Raw genomic sequence first — 12382 nt, 5'->3', positions numbered from 1 at the left:
ACACTAATGGCTAAATTTCCACCGACTTGATACTCTTTGCAATAATTTATTTAATGTCATTTCATGTTAATTTAAGGCCACCCCATTTTAGTTCTAAATTTAATTTAATTAATTTTTAATTTTGTCTAAGTCATAAGTATTTTTCCAAGACTTTGTGATTGCGTAAAAGCAACCTAGAGAAAAATCACTTTCATGTCTAAGCTATTATTAGTGATCATATTTATACTCACTCCAACAAATGTAGGTTGAATGTTACGTAATTAGCTATATTTTTTTACAAAAATATTAATTTATTGAATAATTTTTCTTTATTTTGTGTTGTTTAATCACATGGCTTTAAAATCAAGAAAGGTGTAAATTTCTCTTTTTAAAAACATGATATATTTCTTCAAAAATATTTTGTACACGTATATGAATATGAATGTGGGTTTTTTTTTTTTTTTTAATATGTTACAAGAGCTATTAAAAGCCATATATATTAAGGGTTTGTTTCATTTACCCGTATGAACTCGCTTAATACCAACGTATATATTGCTATTGAAAAGTATTATATTTCCTTAATAAGGCTACTTCATATATTTCAATGATGATAGATGTGATCATCAGTGGGTGGTTCAGATAGTTATGACGAATTGAAAATAATGTGGATATGTGTACGATCTCAATTCTCAAGTTTGGTTTGTTATCTGAATATCCCCAATTTTAAGTGGGGGCTTTGATAACCAGTTGTTGCACTATTCTCTTTCAAGAATTTAGTCAAGGTGTACATAAATTTGTCCAAACATATATTTTTAGGTTCAAATTAATCGAATGATGTAAGATTAAAATAATATTAAATAATTATGCGCGTAAGCTAACTGGACAATTTTCCTAGATTTAAATTAATTGAATGATGGAAGATTGAAATAACGTTAAAAATTATAATATAATGATATGAGAGGAGGTGGAAGAAAAGTCCCTATTAAAATGACACAAAAAAAGTCATAGAAGTCAGTTGGGTTGTTGTCATTTTATGTTTAATAGAATTGGTTTCTTTAACTTTCTTCTTATTGACCTTTGAAAATTGATTCTTCTCAGCTCATCATATCTTTAAATGTTGATTTTTTATTCATACACTTTTTGCATTTTCTTTGGATGTTGGGGACACGTATTGGGTTTGGGTCAAAGTGAAAACATTTTCATTGGAACAAAACAAGCAAATTTTTAGGGACAACAACCTCATCTTAGGGAATTTCTACACGGTTTTTCAAGGACAGTGAAAGTTCGATTTTGCCCCTCTTAATTTTTTTTTTTCCTTTTTTCCTTTTTATCAAATTACTTTGGACCATTTGTCTTTTCTTAGAACACTTACTACGAATCAATAATGTTATTAATTTTATAGTTATTGGATATTGTAGGTGATATTGGATATTTTTTGATGTTATTGATACATATTTTTGAGTCAATCTTTAAACCATGATTCAAAGGTCTAAGATATCACTTTGAATATTATATATTTACTCGTTGAATTGATGGGGTATTGTTATGTTAGTAATAATAACATTAATTCCCTCTTTCTAGATCTATAATCAGGTTGTTTAAACAATCTTTAGACCATAACCGAAAGAACGAAGATAATATTTTCGATACTTTGAATTTATATGAACATTTTTCCTTCATGGTACATAAAACCTACTGCATGCAATAATGATTTAGTGGGGTGGAATCAATTCCAAATTGTTGGAGGTAGAAAGTTATGGATTGAATTTTTATATAAGAAATGATTTACATTTCCATTCCAAAGAGCAAATGCTCCAAAGATACCTCACTGTTGTTGAGACATAGTGGGCATGTTTATAGTATTTTCAACGGAGAATATTTAGGAGATGTTCCACGCCTGTGGGAATGAAGCCATCTATTTGTAGGACCCAAGAATCCATTAACTCAATTATCGTATTCATATAAGTTCATTTTCACTCAATGAAAAAACCCTAATTTAGTAACATTCATTAAAATATCGAGAGTTATCTACCGTTTCGAGTCCTTTCTAACATAAAACATACAACTCCCGTTTGATTTGTTCCACTTGTATGGTAACGTTCTCGGGTAGATATGATAACATTAACTTTTATATAACTAAAAGGGTATTTAAGAAATTTCAACTTATTATATATTCTTTAAGATATGCCAGTCTCATCACATAGAATAAATAAAAGAGAAAAATCAAGAGTAGATTTCAATGTACCAAGTAAAGATTTGACTGTTGGCACCTAATACAAATAATAATATATCTTTGGATGCCATTTAGAGATCTAGAAAATGGCCAACAAAGACAAAGTTAAATGATTTTCAACGGAAGAGAAAGTTATTAAAGCATAATTTTATAAAAGAAGGGTAAAATAGTATTTATCTCCCCTGAAATTTAGGAAAAAAATCCATTACATCCCTTAAGTTTGAAAAATATCGACAAACTTCCATACTTTTAATTTACTTAAATAGTTAGAGGCCTAAATATATTTTTTCTCAAATTGAATGATTACTGTAATTAACCCTAAGCTAAATTTTCCAAGAAATCAATACACATGTACAACATGTTAATGAGAGCGTATAAAATCAACACGTGAATCCCAAGGGATTGACCTGCTGATCAAGGAAGTTTACTGCATTCCTTAAGTTCCTGGGTACAAACTTTGTGACTATCTACCACAATTATATTGTGGTTTACTTGGTTCTTTATGCTTGTAGAGTGTTTAATAGATCCTGAAAATTAGTTGAGGTGTGTGCAAGCTGTCCCATACACTCCGGTTATCAAAAAAAAAAAAAAAAATCAACACATACAACATTTACACGTCTTTATTTGTTGGTTATGTGTGCAATTCCTTGTATAGAGTCCTTTTTATTTTTATTTTTTTCCCTGTATTGTCAAACTCAAAATTAAATACCTAACGCTCTTCTATCGCTAAAAATCTTAATTTAGATAGATGAAAGGTAGGCAACCTACTAATAAAAACAAGAAAGAAGCAAATGGCTATGCCCCTTAACACAAAAATAGAGTAAACAACAAAATTCAAGTACCCATCATGTTACCCTCTTCACATATTAAAGATAAGCATGAAATGATGGTGATCATTGAAAGATTGCCACATGTCCCCAAATCGAAAATCCCTTAGTAGGAGGCCTCCCTTCAATTAATCAATTAAATTTGGGGCGGGAGGGGGTGGTTAATTAATTAAACATGTTCTCCACTCTACCTAGAGATGAATATCATGCCCACCACCTTTTGTTGATTTTGTAATAAAGGAATATATAGGTATATTAGAATAGTAGTATTATACTAACACAACAACTCAATCTTTGATAAAGCAAGATTATGAATTGATTTTGAGTTGTATAATTTAATTTTAATTCTTCTTCTACGACTTCTACAACACGTGTTGAGGGAATTAAGAATACACCCAATTCTTTAAAGAAAAAGGAAGAAACTACTTTAGGCTTAAAAGATTGGGACTTCCATTAATTAAAGTAGCTACTAGCTAGTGCATTTATTCTGTGACATATGCATGTAGGAATAGATTAGAATATTGCTACATTGTCACTATCAACAATCAAACAAATACAAGCATGCTCTAATTTCAAGATTGCCATTTTTTTTCTTATTTTAATTTCAAGATTTTTTTTTTTTTTTTTAATATGAAAGCTTTGAATTTTTTTTTTTTTTTTTCAGAGTTACATTAATATATTTAAATAAGATTAGAGTTGTATTGAAACCTTATATACATATATAAAAGGTATTGGCAATCATCTTTGCTTGCTAAAATTTCAATCACAATCGTAATGTTTTAAATCTTAGTTGTGAGTGTTCCAAATTATTGCATTTCCTTTACGAATGGAATTGACGTGTAAACAAATATAGGCCCATGAATATTTATCACTTTCGTTACTGCATAGATTTCTATATTCATGAACCTATCAATTTAATATTTTATACCCTCTCCACAAATTAAAATACTAAAGTATCTGTAAAATAAATATTGAATTTTTTTTTCTTTATCTATATTAAAAAGAACTGATTATATATATTATATAATACTTAAGCTGGATAGTTAGTCTCTAATAAGAACGTCTTGAAATTAATTCTATCGGAAACCATACTTAAATATCATTGAATTCAGACGTTAAATATAANAGTTGTGAGTGTTCCAAATTATTGCATTTCCTTTACGAATGGAATTGACGTGTAAACAAATATAGGCCCACGAATAATTATCGCTTTCGTTACTGCATAGACTTCTATATTCATAAATCATAAACCTATCAATTTAATATTTTATACCCTCTCCGCAAAGTGAAATACTAAAGTATCTGTAAAATAAATATTGATTTTTTTTTTTCTTTATCTATATTAAAAAGAACTGATTATATATATTATATAATACTTAAGCTGGATAGTTAGTCTCTAATAAGAACGTCTTGAAATTAATTCTATCAGAAACCATACTTAAATATCATTGAATTCAGACGTTAAATAGAATTAATATTTAAGAGGTATGATCTTGACAGAAATAATATCAGAAAATCCTAACAGAGAATTAGCATGGAATAAGAATAATGATTGCTGAAAAGCCCAGAAGCAGAAAGAGAGAAGGACAAAAAACAGAAAGATAAGCTTAGGCAAAAGACCACTATGCACAGATTACTTCATTCACTTTTGAACCAAAAAGCTACCCATTTTTTTTTATGAATGATTGCCACATAAATAAAAGCTTTTTGATGTACAATAATTATTTTACTTTATTAAAGTGGCCCTACGGCTATGGGACACTGAAATCAATTATTAACTGGATAGTGTCACTGGAACAGAAACTTCTTGACAAGTTCACCAGCTACCTTTCTTTTGTTAAAGTGCCCCTATATGTGCTATTGACATTGGCAAATGAAAAGATTAAAAGAATAATGCAAACAAAATTCAGTTTCAGGAATATGACTTCTCCCAACAACAAATTTTTCGTTGTTGGAAGTTAGTTTTGATCCAAAATTTTCCCAAGGAGAGCTAGACACACACCTTGGCTGATTTACAAATTCAATTGCTAAACATATTAGGCATATGAAACAAATTCAGAAGAGAATAAGATTGTGGGTTCAGTTACTTCCCGTTGGTATTAGCATGCTTATGGAAAGGCCAAAGATTTACCAGTCGCTCGAGAACCGCTGCACTTTTTGAGAAATAGCCTGAGAATCCTGCAGGGGTTGACGGTGGAGGGAAGTCCTCTGCTGGCATGGCAAATGGGCGAAACATTTTTTCCATTTTCTCTAAGGTAAGATACGCTCCCACTTCTTGCAGCCTCTCTGGACCCATAATTGGTAATGTGTGCTCCTGATGCAATGAAGCAGCTTCACTGTCATTCTTCTGCGAAGTGAAACAAAAAACGGAGGCAAGCTTGTTATACAAGTGAGATCCACTCGGTTAAGCAATTTCATGAGTAGTTTTAAAGTAGTAATCCATCTGATTGGGTTTTTTCACAATAAAAATTTTGATATAAATTGAAAATTCTAATAGGATTTAGATAAGTTTGTATAATGTTGTTCACATAGGTTTCCCAAAAAAAAAAAAAAAATTTAATTAATTGGATTTCTCTCTATTATAACTGAAATGCATTACCTCCAAAGGGGATAAATCAGCCCCACGGCTGAAGGTCAACTCGATGCGGAACCTTTTAGGGTCTTCTAATGGTACCTGCAATTCAAATTCAGAAACACAACAGCTTCAGAAAAATAATTTCATAAATTCTAGTTTTCCAAGACGGATCTGATGTATCATAATACCTTTACTATTTGTCCCTAAAAGTTGCTAAAAATCTAGATCGTCGTTAATTCACAGTATTTACTCAAAGACTGATTATAACAAAATGGCCAAGAGATTATATGGTGTCTTTGATTTTAAAAGCTGCAGTCCAACAAGACTCCAAATCAAACCAACCAAGGCCCAGTTCACCAGTCTGACTGAGCAGTCTAAACTGGCTCCATGAAGCCTGTTTTCACAATTGACCTTGCAGTATTTAAAAGGGCATGCTATTAATAAACTAGAAATACCTACCGAAGAAAGCTCTCTCAAAAGAGAATACTTACCGCTGTATTTTCAAACATCCTCAGCACAATATAGCTCATGTAGTCAAGCTCCTTAGTTTTACACAAACGCTCCAAAGCACTATGACATACAAGACTTTCCTCTCCCTGAAGAGATTCATCCAGATTACAGTAGCGAAGAACATTCATGAGAGAATGGATATGTGATTCCTGTCATTCAAATTTAGGCCAATTAAACATCATGAGAATGTTCGACATCAAATAATTGAAAAGACGAAACTGATCATCTCTAGAAATATAAAAGGTCAAATATGTAAATCTTCGGCATATTATACTCACTGATGTAAAGTAAAGACGTGTCCGAACATGGCGTTCAGGTGTTCTGACATTAGCATACCTGACAAACAGAAAGGAAAGCATAAGATGGCAAACTTTACAACAGGGAATGAAATATAATTTGAGAGGTTCAATTATTTACTTTGGATCCAAACGGTATTTGATCTCCTTATCATCATCGTCATCTTGATCCATTGACTTTTCACTAGTGGTACTAGTTCTTCTCGTGTCATCATTTTTGGTAAAATGCTTTGAAAGATAATCTGTATCTTCCTTTTCAGTCTTAGAAATCGTCACACCTTGCTCTTGATTACTCTTCAATTCAGCAACACCAATTGCTTCTTCACGAGTATTCCTCAGATCAATCAAAATTTTCCCCAACAAACGACGAGCAATCTGAATCACAGCAAAATAATAATTCATAATCTTCAGTTATTCAATAATATAATTTGGATCTACCGTCTACTGGCATATGAAGAGGCAAAAACAACATACTCAAAAAGATATGAAACAATAATAAGCAAAGTATGGAAGGGAAACAGAACCTATAAACACAAAAGTAGCTTCGAGTGCCAAGTCTTCCCTAAGTATCAAAGCATGACTTCTGTTATGCTTTTAGGTTTAAATTTGGTCTATGTTTTCTAAGAGCTTTATAGACTTCATAGAATTTTCGAGTCTATTTATGAAAAAACAATCACATGATCTTGACATGTTTCTAGAATAGTCCAGTACCAAATTGATTAACTTTTTGTTTGCCCAAGAATAAGATCGTATAAATCTTTGAAAGATCATCAATATATGTAATCTCCAGAGTATTAAACAAAATGGCATTATCAAAACTTTGAAAATCAGTTACATAATCTCCAATTTCACCTTGTCATATCCTTTATCCTACCACTGTAAAAGTATTACCGAATATACATCCAAATTGTTTGTAAATATTATTACCTACATGGATATAAACTAGCTAAAAGAAAACTAACACACAATTTCTTTTGTAGGAAAAACATCAATTGTGTTCAGCTCCTATAGTTTTTATTCTTAATATTCTTGGCTAATAAATTAAAGAACCCCATGCTAAGGAAAGATCAGTGATCAAATAATATGCCAGTTTCATCAAGAACCTTTTCAGTAAATAGGAATTTTGTAGGAAGCCAAATGAGGATATCAGATCAAACTAATTATTCTAAAAGTAGAGAGGGAGATATGCAACAGTTTAGAGTTCACCTTTGAACCAATCTTCAGTTTCTGCTTTGGATTAATTCCATACTCATTTGGGATGACCCCATCAGCAAGTAACTGCATTTACAATATCCAGATATTAAGACAAGTTCTGACAATGACCCCCTGTCCCAGTATGTGCAAAATACAAGAGGGGTTTAGCTTCTTAGAATTTGTACTTGAGAGAAATGGTTTCTCACTCCAGAGTAAAGAGACAATTTATTTTCTAGACTGTAAGGCACAGTCATGAAAAGTGATACAGGAAAGATTACACTTGCATAAAAGTACCCCCATAGAGTTATGGTTGTGGGTTCGACATACCTGCCTTACTATATCATAACAAATGGAAGTATCATGCAATACTATTTCGATAAAATTGATGATGCAAGAGAGATAAAGATGCAGATAATCTCCCCTTAAAGATCAATTTAAAAGAACAGTTAATTCTGTTTGTACCTGAGCAACTTTGAAGAGTTCATCCAATCCTTCTAGGTTAAGGTGAGCATTATGCAACAGATCATATCTGTCAAAGAAAAGTAAAAGAAAACACAAAGTCTAAGGGTTATGATAGAATTGGCGAAAGTTTTAAGGACCAAGGATCTTTTATACTATTGGCATGCAGTAAAAAAATTGTGGTCAGGTTAATCTTTTGTAGCAGACAAACTAAGTAGTATATTCTGCTAACTTACTGTCACAAAATGAGAAAGGATGACTTACTTGCAAGAGTCGTAAACATCTGGAATTTGTGTTATGTCAAACCGGCTGCATGTAAATCCAATGGTCAGTATTACTAAAAGAACACTGACCCTTAGAGCTAAGACTACACACTAACACAGCACAAGTGTCTAGAATGACAATTTTCAAACGGCTTTAAATCAAATAACACGATTCACACCATTGTGGGAAAGGAAATACAACATAAGCAACCAGCAGAAGACAAACAATCCTATCCAGGCATAATTGCAGTGAACAAATAAGAACTTACACTTTCCGTTCATTATACAAGTCCCTTTCAAGTTTTCTCCACCGAGCATACATCAAAAGGAATCCCTCACTACCACAAGGTAATCCGGCAGCAATACGATCAACATCAATATTTGTCTTACCAAGGGCCCTGGCTTGGTCATAAGGAGGAATGACATCATATGCACTTGTCTCAGCAAGATTCTCATCTTCATCCTTGGCAAGCAATCTTACTTGTTCCGTGACCTTCTTAGTCAATTTTACCTATTTATGACAAGAAAAGGGAGTATGATAAATTTGGACCGATCTTCCCCACTTGGAAAATGAAAAATACATTATGGAGATTTGATAACAAAAGTGAATTAGTTGCAGCAGAGTCAAGCAAACACAATGATAAAAAAAATTTCTTTCTTTTATATTTGCATATTTCTAACTGAATTATTCAACCCAAAAACAAATGCTAAAAGCACACTGCAGTGTCCATAAAAGACTCCAGTAGCAGCAACCCTTCAAAGCATCAAACTAAAAATCTAATTAGTCAACTGGCACACATAAGTTGGTCATCTCCTCCCAGCAAATCAATCTTGGGAATTCATATTTAATTGTGCAATTGCTCATTTAAGGCTATAGCAAACATAAAATGCTACATGAAAAAATGAGAATCAGATTACTCAATCTGCAATCACTGCATTGTGGATGTCTTCATCTTGATAGTTCAAGAATTATACATGCAAAAATCAGACACTCGATTTATCACATATAACTTAATTTTTAATGGAACCACTTTTTGCTTTTGGCATAGATTACATCAACCAACAAAAAAATCTGGTACAAATGTAAAATAAAAAAAAATCTGGTGAAACATTGAGACTCCATCAAAGATTAAGTCAAATCCACTGATAAAGCAAGCCAGCCAAGCAATGCAATAATGAACATAGCAATAGTAGAAATAAATAAAACAAAAATGTAAACAATAAAGCAATAAATGCCTTGGGGCCTTGGGCCTCATCTTATGTTGCTTAAAGAAAGTGCATTTGTTTACCTAATACAGGCGGCATATTTGAAGGTGGGAAGAATGAGCAATTAAGAGTATAATATTGAACTTAAAAAAAATGTAGTTACCAGTTTGGGTAACAGTTCAGAAGCATTATGGGGAAGTCCAACTCCATCGGCCATCCACGGGAATTCAGATGATCCATTGCTATGACTTTTCTTTGACCCATTAATAATAATATCATTCAACCTAGCCTGCAAAGAGCTTAAATTTTAGAAGGTAAAAACTAAAAACATTTATAAACAAATTAAATTAAATAAAAAAGATCTATCATCAGAACAGCATTCCAAAACTTCAGTAAATGCTTAAAAATAAAAAACTCGTGAGTACACATTCATGTCTCTCAGAAGCCAATAGTATCCTACAGCCCAAGCTCAAAGTTATCAAGTGATATGTGATATTTAACCTACTTTGCTACAATGAGAGTAGCATTGGTCTATTGTTCATGCTTAAATGTATCTTAAATGTATCCATACATAAATAAACATGTAATACTCAGCAACAGCATGCATGTATGTAGCTAACAGAACCATAAAATATGCCTCACTCTTTTGAATATATTCTTAAACCCAAAACAAAAGAAGAAATGACTGCACAGAGCACCCATTAAACCTAGAATTTCAATTTCTTGAGCATTGGCATATGATATATGAAATAATGCATAAATCAAGTCAAGGAGATAGATAGACCTTGGCTTCTTCCATCTCACTGCTAGCGTTATCAAGTCCATCCAACATAGAGGAGTCCTTGCTAACGAGGGAAACCTTGAAAAAGATGAAAAATTCAGTGATATACATAAAATGTCAAGCAACAGTAAAAAAATCTATCAAGAGGTAAGAGTACATACCAGGATTGGCGTCAACTGTCCTTCAAGGTCAAGGAGGCCTTTGGCGAATGCAGCTGCCGACATCTGTCAACAAATACCTTCTTTATGATGTAACTTATTAAAGATGTCAAAGACATATTTAGCAATTTAATACTTTAAACATGAAGGCACCAAAGACTAAATTCTATAATTTTATTTGCATTACTAAAGCATTACCTGTACACGACCCTCATCAGAGCTGTAAATTTTAAGATCATGTCTATATGTGCTGTGGAGGCGCAGGAGACCAGTACCTTCACCTGAAATCATATAACACCTCATCAAGAAAAGCACAGAAAGACATCAATACCTGATATTATATCAGAACTCACCAATGGTGGTTTATTCTTCAATTATAGCTAAACGTTGGAGAGAATAACTAAGTCAACTTAGGACATGATTATGTCTAAACAAATATGAATTTACAAATATTTACAACAGGATCCATTATTCTGACCTGGATACATATTATTTCGGAAAAATCTACCCAGCTCTTCTGCCTGCATCAAATGGTCGCATGAAAAAAAAAAATCAAAGAAAGCTTTTAGAAATCTACTGAAATGTAGGAGAACTAAATATGTCTTCCAGAAAATAATTTCTGCAAGAATATACTTCTCAGCAGTATCACCATCAAACTTTAATTATATATGCAAATACAAATTATATGTATCCATGAGACTAATAATCAACACCTGCTTTCTGCCAGCATGTGTAAGTACACCTCCATATTTAAGAACCATCAGAGCTTCCACTGGCCGCTCTTCCTCACCTTCACCATTAATTTTAGCAACTTTGACCCATTTTAGCGGCTTTAGTTGAACTTTCCTATAAATGCCAGAAAAATGCCCACCCTGCACAGCAAAATATTTTCAAAGTGACACATAGCAAACCATGGTTCAGGACAAATTAATTGTATCCTTATGATAATGACAGTATTATCTGGAATAAAATTCATTTAAAAAGTAATGAATTCACTTTACACACCTTGCAAACTAACCATTACTGCCCTAATTTTAAAATCAATCATATATAAAGCTCCAAGAGAAACTAACCTCTTCAAGCACTGCTTTAACTTGACGAAGCTTTTCAGCATGCTCTATGTCTTCTGCCTCACTGTCACTTTCACGACCTGGTCTACATGATACAAATAATCATTATTAAATCACCAACGCTGTTTCAGAATCAGTACACAAACTTTTAGAATCTAATTTATAGTATGACAATTACAAGTAAGAATGTATTTATATCAGTATAGATGCATGTCTCTCAAGTTAAAACCAACAAATTGAATCTTTTTATCATTAATCACCAAACTAATTGACAAGTACAGCTTGTTAGAACTAAACCATTTATCAGGATTCATTTGAACTCCTCAATAGTATGAATAGGGCCAACTTCAAATATTTATTTAAGCAAACCCAAGTTTGAGCGGCTTCATTCTTTAGTTAGCTTGGTTCTCTGACATCTCAAGCCATACATTAAAGCATCGCTAGGAAAATTTACTTTTAGACGGTGGTGGTGAAGGTAAATTGCATATAATGTGCCAGCATCAACTGTCTTTACACATTAAATGAGTAAATTATCACATATGAAATGAAACCTTGAACGAGGTACAAGCATTCTTGTGGCATCTAACAGATCTTGTAACTGGACAGCACTTTTAAGTTTTGTCTGCAAGAAAGATACCCATGAAATGTCAGAAATCATTGAATTTATAGATAACTGCATAAATGAATTTTTTTTTTTTTTTTTCAAAGCCTCTAGGGTAAGGTGAGCATTATGCAAGAGATCATATCTGTCAAAGAAAAGTAAAAGAAAACACAAAGTCTAAGGGTTATGATAGAATTGGCGAAAGTTTTAAGGACCAAGGATCTTTTATA

The 12382-nt window shown here is 32.4% G+C and overlaps 1 protein-coding gene across 3 annotated transcripts; it reads right to left on the bottom strand.

Moving 5' to 3' along the window:
- Positions 1-4646: 4646 nt before the first annotated feature.
- On the bottom strand, positions 4647-12175 carry LOC116139519 (inositol hexakisphosphate and diphosphoinositol-pentakisphosphate kinase VIP2-like). 3 transcript variants are annotated; one of them, XM_031425182.1, is made up of 17 exons: positions 12066-12169; positions 11555-11636; positions 11195-11353; positions 10960-11002; positions 10680-10762; positions 10485-10547; positions 10327-10401; positions 9706-9831; positions 8606-8847; positions 8338-8382; positions 8077-8143; positions 7627-7698; positions 6542-6795; positions 6403-6460; positions 6106-6273; positions 5639-5713; positions 4647-5386 (listed from the first exon to the last, which is right to left on the bottom strand). In XM_031425182.1, the coding sequence occupies exons 1-17, from the start codon at positions 12131-12133 to the stop codon at positions 5123-5125; spliced, it is 1944 nt and encodes a 647-aa protein (XP_031281042.1). In that variant the 5' UTR covers positions 12134-12169; the 3' UTR covers positions 4647-5122. The 3 variants fall into 3 exon arrangements, with proteins under 3 accessions (XP_031281042.1, XP_031281043.1, XP_031281044.1); XM_031425183.1 differs by having other exon boundaries at positions 4648-5386; positions 11555-11631; positions 12103-12175; XM_031425184.1 differs by having other exon boundaries at positions 4648-5386; positions 11555-11631; positions 12066-12125.
- Positions 12176-12382: the final 207 nt, after the last annotated feature.

Source organism: Pistacia vera, unplaced genomic scaffold, assembly GCF_008641045.1.
Source record: "Pistacia vera cultivar Batoury unplaced genomic scaffold, PisVer_v2 Contig351, whole genome shotgun sequence".
NCBI classification, from domain to species: Eukaryota; Viridiplantae; Streptophyta; class Magnoliopsida; order Sapindales; family Anacardiaceae; genus Pistacia; species Pistacia vera.
Note: the sequence above shows the minus strand (reverse complement) of the source record. Positions and strands in the feature narration are given on the sequence as shown.

Excerpts from the sequence above, each read along its gene's own strand:
- LOC116139519 (XM_031425182.1), bottom strand. The coding sequence starts at position 12,133 with ATGCCACAAGAATGCTTGTACCTCGTTCAAGGTTTCATTTCATATGTG. Across the intron at positions 8,848-9,705 it reads CTGAACTGTTACCCAAACTG|GTAAAATTGACTAAGAAGGT; the intron begins GTAACTACATTT and ends TGTCATAAATAG. Across the intron at positions 7,699-8,076 it reads AACTCTTCAAAGTTGCTCAG|TTACTTGCTGATGGGGTCAT; the intron begins GTACAAACAGAA and ends TTGTAAATGCAG.